The sequence below is a fragment of the Mustela lutreola genome, chromosome 4, assembly GCF_030435805.1.
Source record: "Mustela lutreola isolate mMusLut2 chromosome 4, mMusLut2.pri, whole genome shotgun sequence".
Taxonomy (NCBI): domain Eukaryota; kingdom Metazoa; phylum Chordata; class Mammalia; order Carnivora; family Mustelidae; genus Mustela; species Mustela lutreola.
This window is the reverse complement of record NC_081293.1, coordinates 24863448-24887167: the sequence shown is the minus strand read 5'-3', so window position 1 is coordinate 24887167 and position 23720 is coordinate 24863448. Positions and strand designations below refer to the sequence as shown.

The following is a 23720-nucleotide window of genomic DNA, read 5'->3' as shown; positions in this document are numbered from 1 at the left end:
CCTCTAGTCTTTTTCCTCCCAAAGTGTTACATTAAAATAATGAGAGTATAGCTTATCTTTCAGTGGCTTATTTCCTCTGACTCAGAGGAGGGTGAGTTCTAATTATTGTTGGTTCAACTGTAGTCTCTTTCTTTGAGAGACAAACTTGATGCCATGTTTCACTAGTTATGACAGTTTTTACTTTTTAGCATTTCTGAAATTGGGATATATCTTTTATCTATAGATGGCTTAGTATTGTTGGCCGAGTGACATTGTGATCTATCTGTCATTGCCTGTGCATGTGAACTTAGTTGTATCCCTAGTGTCATATAGTTGCAGCCCCTTGATGTTTCAGTCAGTAAACCTTTTGAAGGAAGAATGTGAGACCTGGTTGTTATCTTAAAGTCTTTTAGCACCTTGGTTAAGATCAAGAAAATACCAGCTCTCTAATCGCAAAATGGGAGACTGTGGTTTCAGAGAAAATCTTGGTTGACAGTAGTAGAGAAGCACTGTTTTAAGCCCCAAAGCTTTTAATGGCCAGAGAATGATATCCTGTGGAAAAACAGACATTAGATAACTCTGAGTGAAAAGGTGATTTGGAGTCAGACTTTTAAGTATTTAACTTCTTATTTATGCACAAGGAGAATAGACAGACATACAATAACAATTCTTGTCTAAATGTGTCCAAAAGAGCTAAAGAGGTATAACAGGGGGTGCCTGAGTGGCTCAGTTGGTTAAGCATCTGCCTTTGTTTCAGGTCATGATCCTGGGATGGAGCCCTGCTCAACAGGGAGTCTATTTCTCCCTCTCCTTCTGCCCCTCCCTCCAGCCTTGTGCTCCTTCATTCTCGCTCTATCTCAAATAAATAAATAAAATCTTTAAAAAAAATAAAAAGGCATAACATTAAGAGTTCAAAAAGAGCGGTGCCTTGGTGGCTCAGTGGGTTAAAGCCTCTGCCTTCGGCTCGGGGCATGGTCCCAGGGTCCTGGGATTGAGCCCCGCATTGGCTCTCTGCTCAGCGGGGAGCTTGCTTCCTCCTCTCTCTCTGCCTGCCTCTCTGCCTACTTGTGATCTCTTGTCTGTCAAATAAATAAAATCTTTAAAAAAAAGTTCAAAAAGATAAAATCTTGTAGTTTAATTGACAGTTTTCTTTCCTTAGTGGAACGTAAGATGGTGCACTTTTTTTTTTTAAAGATAGATTTATTTATTTATTTATTTATTCAACACAGAGAGAGCACAAGCAGGGGAAGTGGCAGACAGGGAGAGGGAGAAACAGGCTCCCCACTGAGCAGAGAGCTGAGGTAAAGTGCTCCATCCCAGAACCCTGGGATCACTGACCTGAGCTAAAGGCAGACTCGTAACCAATTGAGCCACCTAGGCGCTCCAATTGTGGTACATCCTAGATTTGACAAATGTGGTAGATCAGAATATTCTTCTGAAATGGTAGCAACGACCAGTATAAAGTCATCTTTTTTTTTTTTTTTTTTTTTTTAAAGATTTTATTTATTTATTTGAGAGAGAGACAGTGAGAGAGAACATGAGCGAGGAGGTCAGAGGGAGAAGCAGACTCCCCATGGAGCTGGGAGCCCGATGTGGGACTCGATCCCGGGACTCCAGGATCATGACCCGAGCCGAAGGCAGTCGTCCAACCAACTGAGCCACCCAGGCGCCCTAAAGTCATCTTTTTATCCAAAACTTATTCTCTGAACCTTAAACATTAGGGTTACTTAATTACTTAATTAGTAATTAGTATTGCTTTTTACTTCTGTTTTTTCTTAAGGAAGTAAAACATAACAATAGTCTACTTAGGAAAATTCTGTATACAGGCTGATACCTGATATGTTTATTCTTTTCATATAATTTCCACAGTTAGATAATAGGGCCCTAAGAAATCTTTCATATGCTGATGTATTTTAGTACTTTATTTCTTCTAATAAATAAGCTGATTTTATTTATTTTTAAAGATTTTATTTTTAAGAGTTTGGTATTCTTTTTCCTTTGTTTAAGGTATTAAATGGAGTTTCACTGAAGCAATGATAACATATAATATTGAAATGTCTTTTAAAAAATACCTAATTATAGGGGCGCCTGAGTGGCTCAGTGGGTTAAAGCCTCTGCCCTCGGCTCAGGTCATGATCCCATGGTCCTGGGATCAAGCCCTGCGTTGGGCTCTCTGCTCTGGGGGGAGCTTGCTTCCTCCTCTCTCTCTGCCTGCCTCTCTGCCTGCTTGTGATTTCTCTCTGTCAAATAAATAAAATGTTTTTTAAAAAATTAAAAAATAAAATAAAATAAAATAAAAACCTAATTACAGGTGCCTTGATGGCTCAGTGGGTTAAGCCTCTGCTTTCAGCTCAGGTCATGATCTTAGTTAGGGTCCTGGGATCAAGTCCCCCCCCAACCCTTCATCAGGCTCTCTGTTCAGTAGGGAGCCTGCTTCCCACTCTTTCTCTGCCTGCCTCTTTGCCTACTTATGATCTCTCTCTCTCTGTCAAATAAATAAATAAAATCTTAAAAAGAAAAACCTAATTAGTATTTTAAGATCTGATTCTTAACATTTCAACAAATGATCTTGGCTCCTACAGTGTATTTGGAAGCCTTTCATTTATAATAAATGGAAATGAGAAGTTATTCAGCTAAAGAAAGAAAATGGAAAAGTTAGAAGTATTAAGTACAAAGAAAAATAACCGATGGAAGTATAGGAAAACTGGAAAGTGTAATGATTCAGGTAAAGAAAGGGCTTTAGCAACAAACCTGGATTTGAATCCTGATTTTGTCTCTTACTACATGACCTTGGGAAAGCTTTTTAACTTCTCTAAGTTTGTATATCCTCTTTTAAGGATAATAATATATCATGCAGTTGTTGTGAGGATTAAACAATAGTAATAATTACACCTTACATTATTGAATCCTTACTGTCTATGGCAGGCATTTTGTTAAATGTTTATATGTATTTTTTTCATTTGGCTAATATATGTTTTCTTAATTCTCACAAATTTGTAAGATGTTAATATGTCTTATTGATGAGGAAACTAAAAGATTTTGTGAGGTGCCCTAGGCAACACAGTTAGTAAGTGATAGAACAAGAATTTGAACCTTAACAGTGACTCAGCAGAGCCTGTGATATGAAATACTATTCTATGTGTGTATGAAGCACTTAGCACAGTGCATAGCTTTTATTAGTTAATATATATGTTTAGGCTATCTTTTAAAAATAAGTATGTGAAGAGAATGAGAAGAGAAGCCACTGATTGGGAGAAAATATTTGCCAAAACATATCAGATCAAGAACAGTTTCTCAAAATGTATGAAGAACACTTAAAACATTGCAATTGGAAAATCAACATTTTCATTAAAAAATTGAGCTAAATATCTGGACAGACATCTCACCAAAGAAAATGTACGGTGACCAGTAAGCATGTGAAAAGATTCTTGACATCATATGTTATTGGGAAATTGCAAATTAAAACAGGTGGTACTACTGTACACCTATCAGAATGACAAAGAATTCTTACTGACAATAGGAAATGCAGGTGAGGATGTGAAACAACAGGAATTCTCATTCATTGCTGGTGGGACTACAAAATGGCATAGCTAGTTTGGAAGGCAGTTTGGCAGTTTCTTGTAAAACTAAACGTACTCTTACCATATGATCTAGTGATTGTGTTCCTTGGTATTTACCCAGAGAAGTTGAAAACTTACATCTAGGGGCACCTAAGTGGTTCAGTTGGTTAAGTGACTGCCTTTGGCTCAGGTCATGATCCTAGGGTCTTGGGATCCAGCCCCACATTGGGCTTCTTGCTCAGTGGGGAGCCTGCTTCTCTCTCTTCTTCTACCTGCTACTCCACCTGCTTGTGCTCTCTCTGTCTGTGTCAAATAAATAAATAAAAATTCTTTAAAAAAGGGTGGGGGGCGCCTGGGTGGTTCAGTGGATTAAGCCTCTGCCTTCGGCTCAGGTCATGATCTCACGGTCCTGGGATCGAGTCCCGCATCGGGCTCTCTGCTTGGCAGGGAGCCTGCTTCCTCTTCTCTCTCTCTGCCTTCCTCTCTGTCTACTTGTGATTTCTCTCTCTCTCTGTCAAAGAAATAAATAAAATCTTAAAAAAAAAAAAAAGAGGGGTACGTGGGTGGCTCAGTGGGTTAAGGCCTCTGCCTTCAACTCGGATCAGGATCCCAGGGTCCTGGGATCGAGCCCCGCATCGGGCTCTCTCCTTAGCAGGGAGCATGCTTCCTCCTCTCTCTCTGCCTACTTGTGATCTCTGTCTGTCAAATAAATAAATAAAATCTTTAAAAAATGAAAAGAAAAGAAAACTTAAATCTACACAAAAACCTTCACAGCTTTATTCATAATTGCTAAAACTTGGAAATAACCAAGATGACTTCAGTAGATAAATGGATAAACTTAGGACAATTCAGTCCTAAGAAGGAATGAACTACCAAACCATGACATGGAGGAAACTTAAATTCATGTTACTAAGTGAAAGAAGCCAATCTGCAAAGGCTACATACTGTATGATCCCAACTATGTGACATTTTGGAAAAGCTGAACTATGGAAGCAGTATCAAGATCAGTGGTTGTTAGGGCTTAGGAAAAAGAGAAGGTTGAATAGGCTGAGCATAAAGAATTTTTAGGCAGTGAAACTATTCTGTATGATATAATGGTAGATACATGTCATACATTTGTCAAAACTGATCGAATAAACTCCAAGAGTAACTTCTAATGAAAACCGTGGTCTTTGGGGTTGATGTGTCAATGGAGGTTCGTCAGTTATGACAAGTGTACTACTGTGGTACAGAATGTTGATAGTGGGAGAAGCTGTGCCTATGCAGGGGCTGGGACCTGTACTTTCTGCTCAGCTTTGTTGTAAACTTGAAACTACTCTAAAAAAAGTTTATTTTAAAAAAATGGAAAATAAAATTTAAAAAATCACATATGCATTTTGTGACATTTGTGATGCTTTCATTTTTAGGCCCAGAATAAAGAGACCAATGTTTTAGCTGCTGCAAAAGTGATTGACACGAAATCTGAAGAAGAACTTGAAGATTACATGGTTGAGATTGATATATTAGCATCTTGTGATCACCCAAATATAGTCAAACTTCTGGATGCCTTCTATTATGAGAACAATCTTTGGGTAACTATTTTCTGTTGATCTATAAGAGCCAAAATGAGTTAATTTTCTGAAAGAGGTTTATAAGTTGTGAAAACCCATTACCTCTACTGTTTAATTACTTATGTTACTTGAATTGATCTGATGAGAGGGTCATTAACAACATAATTATCCTTAGCTTCAACAGATGTTCAGATGTGTATTTCCATTTGTATAGTATTTCATGATTGACATTGGACCCAAATAGAAAAGCTTGATTAAGAATATTAAATTTCTGGGGCACCTGGGTTGCTCAGTTGGTTAAACCCTCTGCCTTTGGCCCAGGTCATAATCTCAGGGTCCTGGGATCGAGTCCCACATAGGGCTCTCTGCTGACTGGGGAGCCTGCTTCCCCCTCTCTCTCTGCCTACGGCTGCTCTGCCTACTTGTGATCGCTTTCTCTGTCAAATAAATAAATAAAATCTTTTTTTTAATAGTTAAAAATTAAAAAAAATATTTTTATTTATTTGACAGAGATCACAAGTAGGCAGAGAGGCAGGCAGAGAGAAAGAGAGGAGTAAGCCGGCTCCCTGCTGAGCAGAGAGCCTGATGTAGGGCTCCATCCCAGGACCCTTCTATCATCACCTGAGCCGAAGGCAGAGGCTTTAACCTACTGAGCCACCCAGGTGCCCCAATAAATAAAATCTTAAAAAAAAGAGAAAAGGATATTAAATTTCCCAAATTATGGAATTATACAGTCTTTCTTGTTTGTAATTTAAATTTAGACATTTACTTAAAAATTTTTTTTTGGAAATATCTTTTGTTTTCTTAGAAATTATTTATAATTTCTTACCCTACACTTTTTGTAGATCATGTAATGAATTATAGAACACTTACTACAAATGTTAAATATTTATCTTCTATATCTTCTATATCATCAGACTCACCTTTGGTGTATGATGTAGTGGTTAAGGCTGAATATATAAATTTTGTTCATTTTTAGAAAATATTAGGCACAAATACATATAGAAATAAAATAATATCTGTTATAACTGGTCAGGCATTTTCTCTGCACTGACACTAATTTAATCAGGAGGCCTTACTGAAATGGGAGTTTTTGTTTTTCTCCTTGAAGGAAAGTGTTACGATGGAAGTGTTAGGAGAGAAGTGTAGGTAGTGTAGTGCAAGTAGTACTTTGGAAATTGAAAGCCCTATATTTTTTTGATCCTGCTGCTAGGTAGGAGCTTGAATAAGTCAGTTAACCTCTGAGTCTGTTTACTTATCTATGAGATGAGTGAGCTACCTTCCAAATTATTTCTCACATGATACAACAAATTTGAAAACAATTTGTAATTGGCAAGCACCTGTAAAAAATTACAATATATACAAAGGTGAAAAAGTCAGGAAGCTACACAATTTGACAAAAATAATTTTTAATAATTATCTGTAGTTATCATCAGTGTGGTATCCTCTAATGTAGTTGTTCAAGGCTCTAGTAGAATGCTCTCAGAGATTATAGTGAAAGTGAACTCCTGGACAGTAAACAGGTAAGATCTTTACTTGAAATTGTTGCAAAATAAAAAGTTGGACATCTGTGAGGGACAGGCTAGTGAGAGATGTAGAATTAATCATCTATAATTAATACTTAAAGGAAGTATATATGTAAAATTACAACTGTGATGGAGTAAGACGGAAAGGTACGTGGTAGTTTGTACCAGGGAGATCTGGGAAGACATCCATCATAATGTGATTGATAATTGAGCTGGGATTGGAAACTTGTGTGTGTGTGTGTGTTTTGTGTGTGAGAGTGTGTGTGTGTGTCTTTTAAAGAAGTCTCTAAGTATTTTGAGGATTTATTCCTATTAGAAAAGTTAAAAAATAGGTTTGAGCACTTAAATCACAGTAGTTACATTAAAAATGAGTATAGCAAAATCTCTTGGCAGTGATGAAATGGATATAAAATACTGTTCCCAAGAAAAATTGTGTACCTAGTACTTTTACAGAAGCAGGGACACTAAAAATGGTGATCATATGTCTACAATGTGTTTGGGCTTTTTCAAAATGTATATCATTAAGACTCAACCTTTTTGACAGGAAATCTTTATGGTGTAAAGATATCAGCATAGTATTATTTCCATAACCTAGTTATTCCTTTATCTTTTTTGCTAAATTGAAAAAAAAACACTTAAACTTAGTGTTGAGTTAGACACATGCTTTTTTTTGTTTGCTTGCAGATCCTTATTGAATTTTGTGCAGGTGGAGCGGTGGATGCGGTGATGCTTGGTAAACATCATTTTGTTCTTTATGTTTATATTTTAAATTATATTTAATCAAAGGATTTCAAACATTTAACCATATATATACATCTTGAATATATATCTTGAGTGAAGCTCAGTAATCAGCTTAATTACATTATATATTTTTAAATAATTGTAGCACAATTCTAAAATGAGATGTTGAATATAAAATATAAAGAAAATAATCTTTGTAGATATTTAGTTCTAATAAAATAATTCACTGAATGTTACCTTTGACATTGATGGTGAAGGTATACACCTTGTAAATGTGTTTTCACTGTATAACAATGCAGATTTGTTTACTCTTTTCGTTATAGAACTGGAGAGACCCTTAACTGAGTCTCAAATACAAGTAGTTTGTAAACAGACTCTAGAGGCCTTGAACTACTTGCATGATAATAAAATCATCCACAGAGACCTAAAGGCTGGCAACATTCTTTTTACCTTAGATGGAGATATTAAGTTGGGTAAGTTTCTTCCCTTAAATCAAACATTTAAATTTGTGCTGAGATTTTCCCCTGAATGTACATGACTTAATATTGTTTTGTTATGACTTAAATGTGTAAAACATGGAGAAATTACTCCATGTTAATTTTTAAAATACTGCCTTGGATAAATAATTCATTAACTCCCAGAATTCCTAAGTATAGGCAACTTATATAAGTTCTTTAAAAAGAATGTAAGAAAGGATGGATTTCATTTTCAAAAAGACAAACTTTAGAAAGCCGGCTAATTTTTTTTACTTCTTAATTTTTGTATGTAGTTACTTGTAATACATTTAGAATGAGAGAATATATAAAACAGCTAACTTTTTATCTTCGTTTCCAAAACTCATGTCTAATGTGTTTCTTTTCCATTGTTTAGTTTTTTTTTTTTTTTTTTTTAAAGATTTTATTTATTTATTTGACAGAGAGAGATCACAAGTAGGCAGAGAGAGAGAGGAGGAAGCAGGCTCCCTGCTGAGCAGAGAGCCCGATGCGGGACTTGATCTCAAGACCCTGAGATCAGGACCCGAGCCGAAGGCAGCGGCTTAACCCACTGAGCCACCCAGGCGCCCAAAAATTTCATGAAAGAAAGGAGGATTAGGAAAGAAAGTCTAAAAAGGCTCTGTAGGAGAATGATGATAAAAAAAAGGTTGAGAAGCATTGAACTAACTATGAGACCTGGGTATTGGACCTGTTGAGTTTCCCTCAATCTGCATTTTGCCAACTGTATACTCATGATCATTTTTAGTAAGTTTCTCTTTGTATTTCCTTTAGATGTGCGGATAAATGCAAAGGCCTCATCAGTCTCAAATTTGATTCTTTGGCAAGACTATATATAGGTGGTTTTGTGTCCTTTCACTGGGAGGCACATGTCTGCCTTTAGCTTTTTTTTTTTTTTTTAAATGTTAGCAACTGTTGATGCTTAATGCTTAGATCTGTTCTTTGGTTTGAGTTTGCAAAATGAGAATTATATCACTTTGTTTTCATTTACTTTTTTGATAATAATTTTGATATAATTATTTACCAAGTATTTTATTATTTTTATTTATCATTATAAAATTAAGAATAATTATATAAGATGACACTTTCCTTTAGCTATTTGGTTCCTGAGGAATATAGTTCATATGGACAAGACAGGAAAAATGCTTGATTCCTTCTTTATATTTATGTAGCTTTAAAGACCATGAATTCGTTCTCTCTCACCCTCAGTTGGTGACCAGTATTTTTAAAAATATTTTTAACTCATGAATATAATTTTATAGATATGAAATCTACTATAATTTATATCTTAATTAAAGCTCACATTATGCCATCTTTGATCAATGGGCGCCTCTTTAAGTTGGTATGTTAATCCCTTTGATATGACTTTAGTACCCTTTGATAGCTTCCTTGTTACTATAGGTTAGGTTGAGGTGTTTCAGGATTATCTTGTATATTTCCTGCCTCCAACCTGTAATTAGCTATTTCTTAAAGAAGCTCTAGTTTTGTTTTTTGTTTTTTGTTTTTTAAGATTTATTTATTTATTTGACAGACAGAGATCCCAAGTAGGCAGAGAGGCAAGCAGAGAGAGAAAGGGTGAAGTAGGCTCCCTGAGCAGAGAGCCCGATGCCAGGCTCCATCTCAAGACCCTGAGATCATGACCTGAGTGGAAGGCAGAGGCCTAACCCACTGAGCCACCCAGGCACTCAAAGCCCTAGTTTCTTTTAGTAAGATATGGTGTTTCAAGACTGTGTGTGAATGTTAGAAGTGATTAACGGTTTCTGGTTTGGCCATGATTCTAAGCCTTTCCAGAGGACAGAGCTAGGCTCTCTGAGTTCGTATGTATTTCCTCATCAAATTCAGGATGTTTGTTTTTGTTTTGTTTTTTATCTTCTTCTGTATTACATGTGTATGTCCTTCTATCCTAAGAATCCTGGTTCTCAAGGGCATTGGTGATAGATTTAGAATATCCCATAATTACTTATTTTCATTCCCTTTTCTGTATTTAATGCTCATCACCAGTCCTTACTATGATATCTCTTTGGTCGTGTTGGTTGTCTGAAGTTTCTTCTCTGGTAGATAACTCTGGAGGGGTTCTCTGAGTTCTTACATAATGATAAAAGTTCTACCTGTATTTATACTTTGAAGGTCAGTTTTGCTGGATAGAAAGTCCTTGGCTTACGTTTCTTTCCTTGAGTTATCTGAAATAATGTTACCCTGTTTTCCTCTGTTATAAAGTGTTACTATTGAAAAGTCTGATGATAATCTGATTTTCTTTCTCTTTCAAGTCATGTACTCTTTTTGCATAGATGCCAAAGAGTTTTTTTTCTTCAAGGACCAATAATTTGACTAGACTTTTCTCTAATATGTTCTTCTAATATTCAAGCCTTTTTATTTTCCAGGAAGGTTTTCTGGAAGTACAGGTTTGAGTATTTGTTCTTTTCCCTTTCATTGACTATCTTTTTTAGGAACTTTTTTTGTTGACTTTTCCAGTCAGCAATATTTAAGAACTTTGTCCCAGATTCTTTTTATCTTTCTTCATTTAAAAAAGTTGTGGTGAAATATAAAAGTTTACTGTTTCAACTATTTTTAAGTGTACAGTTCTGTAGCATATTCACATCGCTGTGCAACCATCACCACTATCCATCTCTAGAACTCTTTTCATCTTTCCCAATTGACACTCTGTACCCATTAAACACTAACTCCCAATTCCTCCCTCTACCCCTTGGTCCTGGCAACTACCATTCTACTTTCTGTCTCTATGAATTTGACTACTCTAGATACCTCATATAAGTGGAATCATATAATATTTATCTTTTTGTGACTGGCTTATTTTACTTAGTATAATGTCTTCAAGTTCAACCATGTTGTAAGATGTCCATTTCCTTTTAAAGGTTGAGCAGTGTTCTGTTACTTATATGTTCCACATTTTGTTTATCAATTCAGCCATTGACAGACACTTTACCTTCTACCTTTTGGCTCTTGTGAATAATGCTGCTATGAACATAGATATACCAATACCTGTTTGACTCCCTGCTTTCAATTCTTTTGGCTATTCTAGAAATGAAATTGCTGGATCATGTGGTGATTCTGTATTTAATTTTTTGAGAAACTACCATTTTCCATAGTAGTTGTACCATTTTACATTCCCATCAGCAATGCACAAGGGTTCCAGTTTCTCTACATCCTTGTCAACACTAGCCATCCTAATGAATGTAAAGTGGTAATGGGTGTGACTTTGTTGTGCTTATTTGCTCTTGCATTTCTTCTAGTTTAGTCTTTGTTTCTAAAATGATTTTTTCTAATTTTTCTTGAGTTCTCTCACCTCATAACTGAGGTTTTGTAATTCTGATGTATGTTACTCTTTTATGTTTTATATCTTTTTTTTTAAACTCTGGTAGCTCTTTTAAAAATAGTACATTATCATTTTGATCCATTTTGGTGCACATTTTTCTGTAAATGTATTCAGAATCTTAAATATAAGAACATACTTTTGTGTAAAAGAGTGCATACCTTTAAAAATAATAAATTATTGAAGATTTAGGAATACCAAAATTGTCGAGTTGGTTGACATTTAAAACGGTTGCAGTTTTTGTTTTATTAATGTATAAATACTTAGAGAACCTACTATTTCTGCGATACCCTGTTACATGTACACGAATGTAAAGTACCATACTATCCTCAAGAACTATTTAATACACCACAGTAACAAAATTTTTATGATTTTATCAGGTCATATGGTTACAAATGGAAATAAATGGGTAAAATGTTTTTTCAACAGACCAACATATATATACGGCATAATTATAAATAGAACTACAAAGCATATAGCAACCTTAATTTTCCCCTTTGCACAACAATTAAGGTACCTTTTTGTCCATCTTTAGTTTACCTCCTGTTCATAAGGGTGCTTAGAGAAATGTGAGTGTTGACAAGGGACCGTTGTTTAGGTCTGTTTCTGGATCTCCTTCCCTAGTCATATTTTGGGGAGGAGAAAGTTGAAAAGAAAAGAGCATTAATAGCTTCTAGGAAAATACTTGAATAAGTACTGAGCTCATTTTACCTGAGTACAGAACCTCTTCTGGCAGGAATTCAAATTGTGGTTTCAAATCCTTCCTCCAAAAGCATAAGAGAAGCTTGTAAGCTGAGGAGGTTTGGATAGTGGTAAAGAGTCCTGAATAAATCTATTTACATTGTATCTTCTACAGATAAATCTTCCAAGTTTAATATGTTTTATTTGCTTACTCATTTATGAATTTCATTATAAAACATTAATGAAATATCTGATGTAATAAAGGATTTTGTACACCACATTAGGAAGCTTGAAATTCATTCTACAGGCAATAGGTAGCTACCACTGTCTTTTATTTTTATTTTATTTTATTTTATTTTTTTAAGATTTTATTTATTTATTTGACAGAGAGATCACAAGTTGGCGGAGAGTCAGGCAGAGAGAGAGAGAGAGAGAAGCAGGCTCCCGCTGAGCAAAGAGCCCGATGTGGGGCTCGATCCCAGGACACTGAGATCATGACCTGAGCCGAAGGCAGTGGCTTAATCCACCGAGCCACCCAGGCGCCCCTACCACTGTCTTTTAAATGGGAGAATTATGTGGTCCAACCCCCCCCAAATTATGTGGTCCCCAAAAAAACCACACCATATAATAGACAAATAATTAGAACACAGTCAGTATTTCATGAGCTTTAAGAGTTCTACCAACAAAATAGCAGAAAGGTTAAAGTTACAGATATGACTGCTAATGGTAGCTACCATTTACTGAGTATATATTCTGTGTCACTTTGGGGGGTATGAGCACCAAATACTGGATTTTTGATATTTATTCATTTTGAGAATTATGGCATTTCAAACATGAAACTTTAAAGGTTATGTATAAATGGTCTGAGGTAATTATGCAGCAAGAGCAAATTGTGTTGCTATTGTTCCCTAAGCTGAAAAGGTGAGATTAATAACTGATAAAGCTATAATGTTGCTGTTCTCTATAACTTAATACAGAAAACATGGTTTTTGATTTTTCTCTTTATAATTTTATGAGGAAATTAGCAAGACATATGCTGTCATAAAGGCTACTTTGTAATTTCTGCTTTTCACCCTATAGAAAAAAATGTTTATGTTTATCAATTTAATTATATCATTTAACACTAGTTGGCATTTGCTTTGAGGTGTTATTAGACTGGTCTTTTTTAAAGTTACTATTTGTTTTTATCAATTCTGAAGAATTCTTGATCTGAAGATGTATAAGGGTGGTAATATTAAGTGTATTAATGATAAGATATTTTCTTTGGCAGTTTTTTTTTTAGGGTGTTGTGGTGAAAAGAGTGCGATCAGAATTAGGATGGTAGAGAAGTTACTCTATTTTGTTTACCCTTTAATAAGAGTGGTCTTGTTAAAGACTTGAAATGCTTTTCCCTATGTGAAGTACAGTGAGCTTTGCTAAAAACTATTAATACTTTGTATGATTGCTTTTATTTCTAGCGGATTTCGGAGTATCAGCTAAAAATACAAGGACAATTCAAAGAAGAGATTCCTTTATTGGCACACCATATTGGTATGTATTCAGCTTTATGGATTTATAGTATTATGTCAGAAGCTCTTATCACCTATTATGACTCATTAATTTTGCTCACATAATTGATTATACTGTCTATCTTTTATATGTCTTGCAATTGTTATTCTTATATTAAACATCTTAACTTTTCAATTCTCTGTCTTCATAGGATGGCTCCTGAAGTAGTCATGTGTGAAACATCTAAGGACAGACCCTATGACTACAAAGCTGATGTCTGGTCCCTGGGTATCACTTTAATAGAAATGGCTGAGATAGAACCACCTCATCATGAATTAAATCCAATGCGAGTGCTGCTAAAAATAGCAAAATCAGAGCCCCCTACCTTAGCACAGCCATCAAAATGGTAAAATACTCTAAATGAAGCCTTTTACAAAGCAAAACTTGATGTTTTATTCTCCCAGCTTCTCAAGGATATTTAAGTTTCGTTACATAGTACAAAGCTTAGTTACGTGGTATTTAAGTTTAGTTACAATGTACTGTATGAGTAGAAGACTGATTTTTGGTAGGTTTTTTTTTTTTTTTTTTTTTAAGACTTAAGAACCAGGGCGCCTGGGTGGCTCAGTGGGTTGAGCCGCTGCCTTCGGCTCAGGTCATGATCTCAGAGTCCTGGGATCGAGTCCTGCATCGGGCTCTCTGCTTGGCGGAGAGCCTGCTTCCCTCTCTCTCTCTCTCTCTGGCTGCCTCTCCATCTACTTGTGATTTCTCTCTGTCAAATTAATAAATAAAATCTTTAAAAAAAAAAAAAGACTTAAGAACCACACAAACTCTTATAACTAACTTTTTCCATAAATTTGAAAGTATCAGTGATTTGAGGTCTACATGAAGCAACTGTATATAATACAGTATTTTTTTTTAAGATTTTATTTATTTATTTGACAGGGAAACATAGCAAGAGAGGGAACACATGCAGGGGGAGTACGCCTCGAGAGGGAGAAAGAAGCAAGCTTCCTGCTGAGCAGGAAGCCCAGCTGTGGGGCTCTATCCCAGGACCTGGGATTAGGACCTGAGCCAAAGGCAGACGCTTAACAACTGAGCCACCCAGGCGCCCCTATAATACAGTATTTTCTATACTGTAAGAAAGTGAGGAATATATGTGGTTAATTTATATTTGTGGAATTTAATAGAAGAGTTTCTGTGATTTTTGGCATACTTGGGAATATATGACTATATCATAATGTCTGAAACTATGACTCTATATACATATATATTTAATTTTATATTTACAAATCTTAATATTCATCTTAAATATTATTATGAAATCTTAGTATTCTCATTAACCAGTTTTTGTTATGTTGAATAGTATTATATACATTAAAAAACACAACTGTAACTTACCAGAGTTTTGTTTGATTTTAATAACAAGAAAATAAAACAATATCATTGTTAAAATTTTATTTTGAAGGTCTTCAAATTTTAAGGACTTTCTAAAGAAATGCTTGGAAAAGAATGTGGATTCCAGGTGGACTACATCTCAGCTACTGCAGGTAAGAGAAGAGAAATATGATGACAGTGATCATGTCATTGTTTTAACATCTTGTTATGAAGAATACAATTCCAGATTCATTCAGTGTATTTTCTTTTTACTCAGGTTTCCCTGTGGAAGATTGGAATACGTTGTAGTAGTATACATTTGCTCTACAAACATATGTGTTGCCATTACCAAAAGGCATTTAGCTTACAAGTCATTCCTTTTGTGCTTTTTTGATTAAGTTTAATTGTATTTTTTTTATTCTGTTAGTTATTTCCATTTTGTTAGTTTTTTCCACTTTGTCTCTCCCGTTTCTAGAAAGCAAGCCCCTTGGGGGCAGGGGTAATGAGTTAATTAATTTTTTTTATATCTCTTACAGTGAGGATAAATATTCAATAATATTTGACTGTTAAATTTTAAAAATATGGTGTTAAAGTGATTGGATCATTTTGTTTTATAGGAGGACCTATTTGTAATATCTGAAATAGAAACTTGTTAAATAATATTACAGGTAGACAAACAGAATGACAAATCTTGAGGCTGTTACTGTTAGATTGAGTTACTTTTGCATCCTAGTGTTTTAGGTTGATCTGTTTATCTCGGAGGAAAAACAGAAAAAATTGCCTTGCTCTGTGCAACAGGTACATCCCTAGAACACACTTTCTCTTATTATTTTATTACCCCCACTTTAGAAGGTCTTAGTCTGTGACAGGCACTATTAAGTGATGCTGAGTGTACAAAAATGAATAAAATGTCTTCTTACTCTGAAGAATATTAGAACCATGTCATAAAACCAGGTATATGCCGACCTTTTTTTTTTTTTTTTAAGATTATATTTATTTGAGAGAGAAAGAGCATGAGCAGGTGCGAGGGAGGGGGAGAAGCAGGCCCTCTGCTGAGTGGAGAACCCAGTGCAGGACTGGATCTCAGGACTCTGGGATCATGACCTGAGCTGAAGGCAGATTCTTAACTGACTGAGCCACCCAGGTGACCTTATTTGCAGACACTTTTAACAGAACTCTAAAGCTTTTTGTAATTCTTTTATTGAGGCTTTTTCTAGGATTTATATATATATTGTTATTTTTTTAAGAGCTAAAAATGTATCCATTTGAAGCTTGCTTTAAAATTTAATTTAGATTATGAAATTTCAAACATAGAAAAGTACATGTACCCAGATATGTTATTATTTTTGACATATTTCCTTCAGATTCTTTTTAAGAAAGTACATAGTTGCAGGCAGCCCTATTACTACTCAATCCCCTTCTCCTCCTTCCTTGCCCAGATGCAACATTATCTGAAGTTATGTGTATTCAACATTATCTGAATGATAAGTGTATTTTGTGTCTGAAATTTTATAAGTGTTTCAGCTGTTATTAAGTATGCTCTTAATGCTTGAACAGCATCCCTTTGTTACGGTTGATTCCAACAAACCAATTCGAGAGCTGATTGCAGAGGCAAAGGCTGAAGTAACAGAAGAAGTTGAAGATGGCAAAGAGGAAGATGATGATGAGGAAACAGAAAACTCTTTGGTCAGTATTTAGAAACGAAATGTTATTTAGGTCATATTTAAAGTTAGGTTTTGAGGTGCAATTGCACCTGTGTCTAAAGATTAATTGATAGGTAGCAGTACAAAACCTTTAATTTTAGGGGTGAAGATTAACAAGTTTGCCTTTTGCTACCCATTTTTGTCATATTTGAAGATTTGTTCTTTAAATTATTTTTATAACTTTGTCAAATTTTAATTAAGATATTAAATCATTATGTATTGTTTAAATCCTATATCTATATACAAAATATATATTGTTTTGGACTCCATCTTGAAGTTCTGTTTTAACACTAAAAATGTATAAAATCTTTTTTAGCCAATACCTGCAAGTAAGCGTGCCTCATCTGACCTCAGTATTGCCAGCTCTGAAGAAGATAAACTTTCACAAAATGCTTGTATTTTGGAATCTGTCTCAGAAAAAACAGAACGTAATGCTTATGAAGATAAATTTAGCAGCAAAGTTCTTAATGAAAATCTCACCACTGATGAACCTGTGAAAGCTGCACAGGGTGTTAATGAACATATTAATGATGCTCACTTAGAAGCTATGGCTGAACTTCGTAATAGAACAACAGTAATCGAGGAAAATGGAAGAGAGGAGAAGAGACCCAAGCTTGAAAATTTGCCTGACACAGAAGACCAAGGAATAGTGGACATTAATTCAGTCACTGAAGGAAAAGAGAATAACATAACTTTAGAAACAGATACTGAACAGAATCTGAAACCTGAAGAAGAAAGGGATCAGGAAAAACAACAGATGTTTGAAAACAAGATTATGAAATCTGAAGAAACTAAAGATACTGCTATTCAGACAATGGATTTAGTTTCACAAGAGACTGGAGAAAAAGAGGCAGACATTCAGCCAGTTGAAAATGAAGTTACATTTACAAAGGAAGACAGCCAAGAGAAATTGGGAAAAGATGACAAAATTCTAGAAGATGTGATCAGTGATACAAGCAACTTGATAGGAAGGAATGAGGCAGGAGATGTTGCTCAGAAGGCAGTTGAAAACAATGCTGAGGATGCTCAGGGTAATGATGGGAAAGAAGTGACTGAAGTAGACCAGAAATTAGTGAGTAAGCCCACAGAGGGTCCCGAGGCTGCTGTTACTGAGAAAGTTCCTATTAAAGATGTAGTGGAAACTAATGAGATAGATCAGAAATCTGTGGAAGGTAAAGATGAGGAACAATTAATCAACAGTTTAGAGAACATAGTGAAGACCAGTGAGGAATCTGGGACAAATGAAGATGAGGAAATTACTGAGTCCAGTAGCGCTGAAGAAAGAAAGGTCAGACGTGCAGTAACTCATACAGACCACAAGGCTTTAGGAAGTGAAACTCCGGATGCTCATGAAGCCACTGTTCAGATAGATACAGAGCAAAAAGCAATTCCATGTGAAGTGCCAATTAAAACAGAACCTCAAGTGACTCCGTCTTCACAGCCCAGTGAACTTCAGCCTGTTCCAATACCGAGTATTAATATCAACTCTGAAGATGCAGAAAATAAAGGGGAAATAGGTGCTTTATCAAAAACTGAAACCATGCTGGTTCCAGAATCTGAAAATCAAAAGGAAAATGATACTGATTCAGGCACTGGTTCCACTACTGATAATAGCAGCATTGACTTGAATTTATCCATCTCCAGCTTCCTTAGCAAAACTAAAGACAGTGGATCAATATCTTTGCAGGTAAGTATATGTGGGTCCTTGTTTGGGTTTTTCATCATTTTGGCAATTTACAGTTTAGGTGAAACAGACATTTTGAAAATAAAACAGCACTAAATCAGTGTAGTACCAACCCTGTAAAACTCTTAAGGCCTCTGAAGGCAATCACAACTAAAAAGAATGAAGGAGAGAGATGCTGGATGTAATCTTTTAATTTTTTGGTAATATATATTTTTGCCAACCTGATGTAAACACTATAAGTTACTTGGTGTGGTTGAGTTCTCTTATTGCACATATTTAGATATATTTTAGGAAGAATCCTTAATCTATGAAAGAATTTAGGAAAGAATGATCACTTTTGAAGCACACTTAGAGTATAACAGTGGTCCATACATTGTTGCCTCCTCTGTCACAGTTATCACTACTGCTGTGAGAACCACTATGATAAAACAAACGAAAAGTCAAAAACTAAAATGCAGAACACTTAGAGCTTTTAGAGCCATTCTCCAGTCTTAGTGTGCTTAAGAATTACCAGGGGTATATATGATTTAGGGATATTAATTAGACTTAATGGTGTTAAATGGTGATCATTTACCAAATGTTGAATTGTTATGTTGTACACCTGAAACTGATATACTATTTATTATATGTCAAGTATACTCAACATGAATAAATTATTTAAAAAATGAGTTTCAAGGGGAGCTATGTGGAGGTCTGGGGTAGGGCTCAAGAATCATTATTTGTAACAGAAGATCCATGGAATTCTGATACAGGTGAGCCATAGACCACTTAAATACTCTGGGTTGACAGCAGAAGAGAAGACTGTACAAAGCAGGAAGAACTTAGGAAACTGACCTTAGAGGCTCCAGGGCGTGACTGATGAGTCTGCCTCTCTGCACCAAATTATTACACTTATTACCTAGATTGTTTTCAGTTAAATTCCGTTAATTTGAACTGAATAACCTTTTTAAAAAATTCGAATACTTTTTTTGAGAATTAAGGTGATATTAATTATAGATACTTGAGTAGGGACTGAAGAAAATAGGATGTTTGGATTTACAGGGTGGCATACCCACTTTAAGTTTTAGGGGAAGCCTGGCTAGATAGGGTTCCATAGTCCAGGACTTAGGAAGAGAAGCATGAGTATACTGGCAACCTGGAGAATTGAACACTAAGAGATTGCAGAAAGATGATTGGAAAGTGCTAGAGACAAACTAAAATCCTAAGGCATTTTGAATTTAAGTACTTTCATATTCTCTTTTTGCTCCTTCTGCTTTCAAATCCTTCCCCCATTTCAAAATTATTTGCTCTCAGTATTTATATGTATGCCAGCTATCTTTTTTGGAATGTTATTCTTCTGTTATTTCTATTTGGATTTAAAAAGCAACTAGATACCAACTGAGGAATGGAATTTGGTCTTGATAGAGAATTGTAGGCAGTAACTCAGGCAGTAGAAGCGTTATCTTTTTAGTAACTCTAAAATCACATGTTCATCTCTGTTTCTGAGATGGAGGAGAGCTGTTGATATTATTGTTGCTGATGAAATGAATTTTGATTACAAGTCCTGGCAGTGTGTAAAAATTACCTGGGGAGTCTTTCTAGAATGCAAATTCTCACCACCCTGTTGATTCAGGTTCTTTAAGGGATGAGCCCCAGGCATTCCTTTTTAAGTGTTTTTTCAGTGATTCTAAAACTGAAAAGCAGAGGTTGAGAACTTAAGGTTAAAAGAGGAAGAAAAATGATTAACATGTAAAAGTTAGCTAATTAGTCATTTATGTGAATTGTTTTTTACCACCTGTGTCTAATTACAGTGTGGTGTCATAAAAATTATACATTCACAGCTCTGTGTTGTGTTTTGTTGAGGAGAAAATGTTTTCTGTCTCCAGTATTTTCCATATAAAGCCTAACTAAAATAAAATCTCACTTAGGAAACAAGAAGACAAAAGAAAACATTGAAGAAAACACGCAAATTTGTTGTTGATGGTGTAGAAGTGAGTGTAACAACGTCAAAGATAGTTACGGATAGTGATTCCAAAACTGAAGAGTTGAGGTTTCTTAGGTGAGTAGAGAACATAATTAAAACTGGTTTTATGACTTCCCTTCAGTCTCTGCAAAGGGTGAAGAAATAGAGAAACAGGAGTTAAGTCTTGGCTAATTTTGTATTATTCTTATTACTTTGGCATTTGAAAATATTGTTAAAGTTGTTTTTTTTTTTTAAAGCATTACTTCAAAGGTATAATTTTTGCTATCTTCCCCATTATTGCTGTTAAATTTTATCAGACGTCAGGAACTTCGGGAGTTAAGATTCCTTCAAAAAGAAGAGCAGAGAGCTCAACAACAGCTCAATAGCAAGCTACAACAACAGCGAGAACAAATTTTCCGGCGCTTTGAGCAAGAAATGATGGTAAAGTCTTAGATTTTGTACCATTTTGTTAATACTGAAATTTAGTGCTTTAAAAAAAACCCACTTTTAGAACTTGTTCTTTGATTATGAGATTTTTCTCTGGCTTTGTTAGCATTTCTGGACTTTATCTCTTTGGTGTTCTAGTATGTCTTTTTTCCTTTTGCATGAAAGGATCTTCTATCTCAGTCTTCCTGTCACTGACTTAACAGTGTGATGGGTGTCTTCCAGTTTTCTTTGCTTAAAATTTATCATGAAAACCTGGAATCATAAAGCCAGTGGATGGTCTAGAAAGTTCTTAGGTGTGCCTATTTCTGCATAATTTTTCAGTGTTAAAATTTGACCTCTCAGACTTAGGAACCAAGATTTTAAGGCAGTCTAGAATAGTTTTCCTCAAGCCTGTCTGGGTATTAGAACTACTTGGGGCTTGTTCAAACACACTTACTTCTCTACTTCTACAGTTAAGCTTCCATATCCTTATTCACAACTCCTAGAGAAATTGGTGCTGACTAGCCAAGGGTAATTGTCATGGAGTCTTTCAATTTTTACCTTGTTTCCAAACTTGGAAAAGAAATAAGTAGTGTGTTAAAAAATTTTGGTAATTTATTGAAACATTTAGCTTAATGAAGGTTTTAAATATAGTTCTTTTGCTGTTCTTATAAGTAGTAAGGATTGTTTTCTGTGAAATACGGCATTGTTGATTACATTTGTTGAATCATACCTGAGAATTCTTTTTTTTTTTTTTTAAGATTTTATTTATTTATTTCACAGTTAGAGATCACAAGCAGGCAGAGAAAGAGAGAGAGAAGGAAGCAGGCCCCCTGCTGAGCAGAGAGCCGATGCAGGGCTTGATCCCAGGACCCTGAGATCATGACCTAAGCTGAAGGCAGAGGCTTTACCCACTGAGCCACCCAGGCGGCCCAGTACTCAATATTCTATTTTCAAGAACCTTATAAAAATTACACCTCTTTTCCCCCAAAATATTTTCTAAAATGTTTTGCTTTTTACTTATTTTTTTCTTTTATTTTTAGTTTTTAGATCTTGGGGGGGGTAGGGGGAGAGGGAGAAAGAATCTTAAGCAGGCACCATGCCCAGCCTGGAGCCTGTTGTGGAGCTTGATTTCACAACTCGGAGTTTGTGTCTGTGCCGAAATCAAGAGTCAGATGGTTAATGGCCTCCCAGGAGCTCCTTTACTTGTTTTTTAAATAGTCTTTACAAATATTAAACTCTACCTATATCTAAAATTATATAATATTCAAATATTAAATAAGCAGGAATCTTTTGTTGAAAGAGCAGATTTATAATTTCAAAAGATTTGTCTCAGTGAAATAGGATGTTTAAGATTCTTAATGGGGGTGCACCCAGGTGGCTCAGTTGGTTAAGTGGCTGCCTTCGGCTCGGGTCATGATTCTAGGGTCCTGGGATCGAGCCCCACATCAGGCTCCCTGCTCAGCAGAGAGCCTGCTTCTCTCTCTCCCCTTCTCCCTGCCACTCTGCTTTCTTATGCTCTCTCTCTAGCTCTCTGTCAAATAAACAAATAAAATATTTTTTTAAAAGATTCTTAATGGGGGCAGGCTCCTGTGTAGCTCAGTCAGTTAAGTGTTTGCCTTCAGTTCAGGTCATGTTCTCAGGGTCTTGGGATTGAGCCCCTCATTGGGCTTCCCACTCAGTGGGGAGTCTGCTTCTTTGTGTCTTCCTCCCCTGCTTGTGCTCATGCGCATGCTCTGTCTCTCGCAAATAAATCAATAAAATCTTAAAAAAAAATTTTAAGACTAAATCTTAATATGACAAATAATAGTACATTATTAAAATAGACTTTGGATAATACCTTTGATTTATGAAACATTTATTGGAAATGTTGAAATTTTTCTGACTTTAGTACTTTATAGCAACTGTATATTCTTTTGGATGGTTTAAAAATTTTAAACATTCTAATTCTTGTATAATAGACAAAAGTATTTTCTGTGTTAGAAAAAAACAGAAATGCTCATTTTTTTTTTTAGATTTTATTTATTTGAGAGAAGAGCGATAGCACGCATGCATGAGTTGGGGGGCAGAGGGAGAGGGAGATGCAGACTCGCCGCTGAGCAGGGAGCCTGATGTGGGGCTTGATCCTGGACCTGGGATCATGACCTGAGCTGAAGGCAGATACTTAGCCCACTGAGCCACCCAGGCACCCGAGAATTCTTGCCTTTTAAAAAAATTCCTTTACGTGTTTTAGCACATTCAGCTTTTTCAATATTGCAAAGGTTCTGTGTCACATCACTAAATTTTCTCTTTAAATTTTATTAACATGTAATGTATTATTTGTTTCAGGGGTATAGGTCTGTGATTCATCAGTCGTACACAATTCATAGCACTTACCAGAGCACATACCCTCCCCACTGATCATCACCCAGCCACCCCATCCCTCCCACCCCCCTTCCCTCCAACAACCCTCAGTTTGTTTCCTGAGATTAAGAGTCTCCTATGGTTTGTCTCCTTCTCTGGTTTCGTCTTATTTCATTTCCCCCTCCCTTTCCCTATGATTCTCTGTCTTGTTTCTCAAATTCCTCATATCAGTGAGATCATATGATAGTTGTCTTTCTCCGATTGACTTATTTCACTTAGCATAATACCCTCTAGTTCCATCCACATCGTTGCAAATCCTTGCAAATGGCAAGATTTCAGGGTTTTTTGATGGCTGCATAATAGTCCATTGTGTATACATACCACATGTTCTTTATCCATTGATCTGTTAAATTTCATCACTAAATTTAAATGCTGGGTATGTACTCTTAGTAAACATCGTCATTATAACGAGTTTAATATGAATGATAGAAAAGTTAAATGATCTTGAGCAACATTGTTTTACAGAGCAAAAAGCGACAATATGATCAAGAAATTGAGAATCTAGAAAAACAGCAGAAACAAACTATTGAACGTTTAGAACAAGAGCACACAAATCGCTTACGAGATGAAGCCAAGCGCATTAAAGGAGAACAGGAGAAAGAGTTGTCTAAATTTCAGAATATGTTAAAGAACCGAAAGAAGGAGGTAAGTGTAACTACTGCTTTTAATTACGAAAGCTGTTTTTTTTAATGTACACTTAAGACTACAGAATTAGGAATGATACTTGAGAGTTAAATAGTAGTCATTCATTCTTTATTTTGGTCTTCCCAACAATTATGTAGGGTTGTAGGAAGGTGAGGTGTTATCCCATTTTACTGTCAAAAATACTGGAGTAGAAGAG

General features: G+C 35.6%; 1 protein-coding gene across 2 annotated transcripts in view; it reads left to right on the top strand.

Annotated features, from left to right (window-relative positions):
- The window catches only part of SLK (STE20 like kinase), a 61726-nt gene that overhangs the window by 16794 nt on the left and 21212 nt on the right, over positions 1–23720 (top strand). For both annotated transcript variants that reach the window (XM_059173277.1, XM_059173276.1), the window contains exons 2-12: positions 4946–5110; positions 7300–7348; positions 7680–7829; positions 13317–13389; positions 13559–13753; positions 14813–14894; positions 16279–16407; positions 16741–18111; positions 20016–20146; positions 20368–20491; positions 23345–23524. In XM_059173277.1, the coding sequence (XP_059029260.1) occupies positions 4946–5110; positions 7300–7348; positions 7680–7829; positions 13317–13389; positions 13559–13753; positions 14813–14894; positions 16279–16407; positions 16741–18111; positions 20016–20146; positions 20368–20491; positions 23345–23524 (2649 nt within the window). The remainder of the gene's footprint in view (positions 1–4945; positions 5111–7299; positions 7349–7679; positions 7830–13316; positions 13390–13558; positions 13754–14812; positions 14895–16278; positions 16408–16740; positions 18112–20015; positions 20147–20367; positions 20492–23344; positions 23525–23720) is intronic.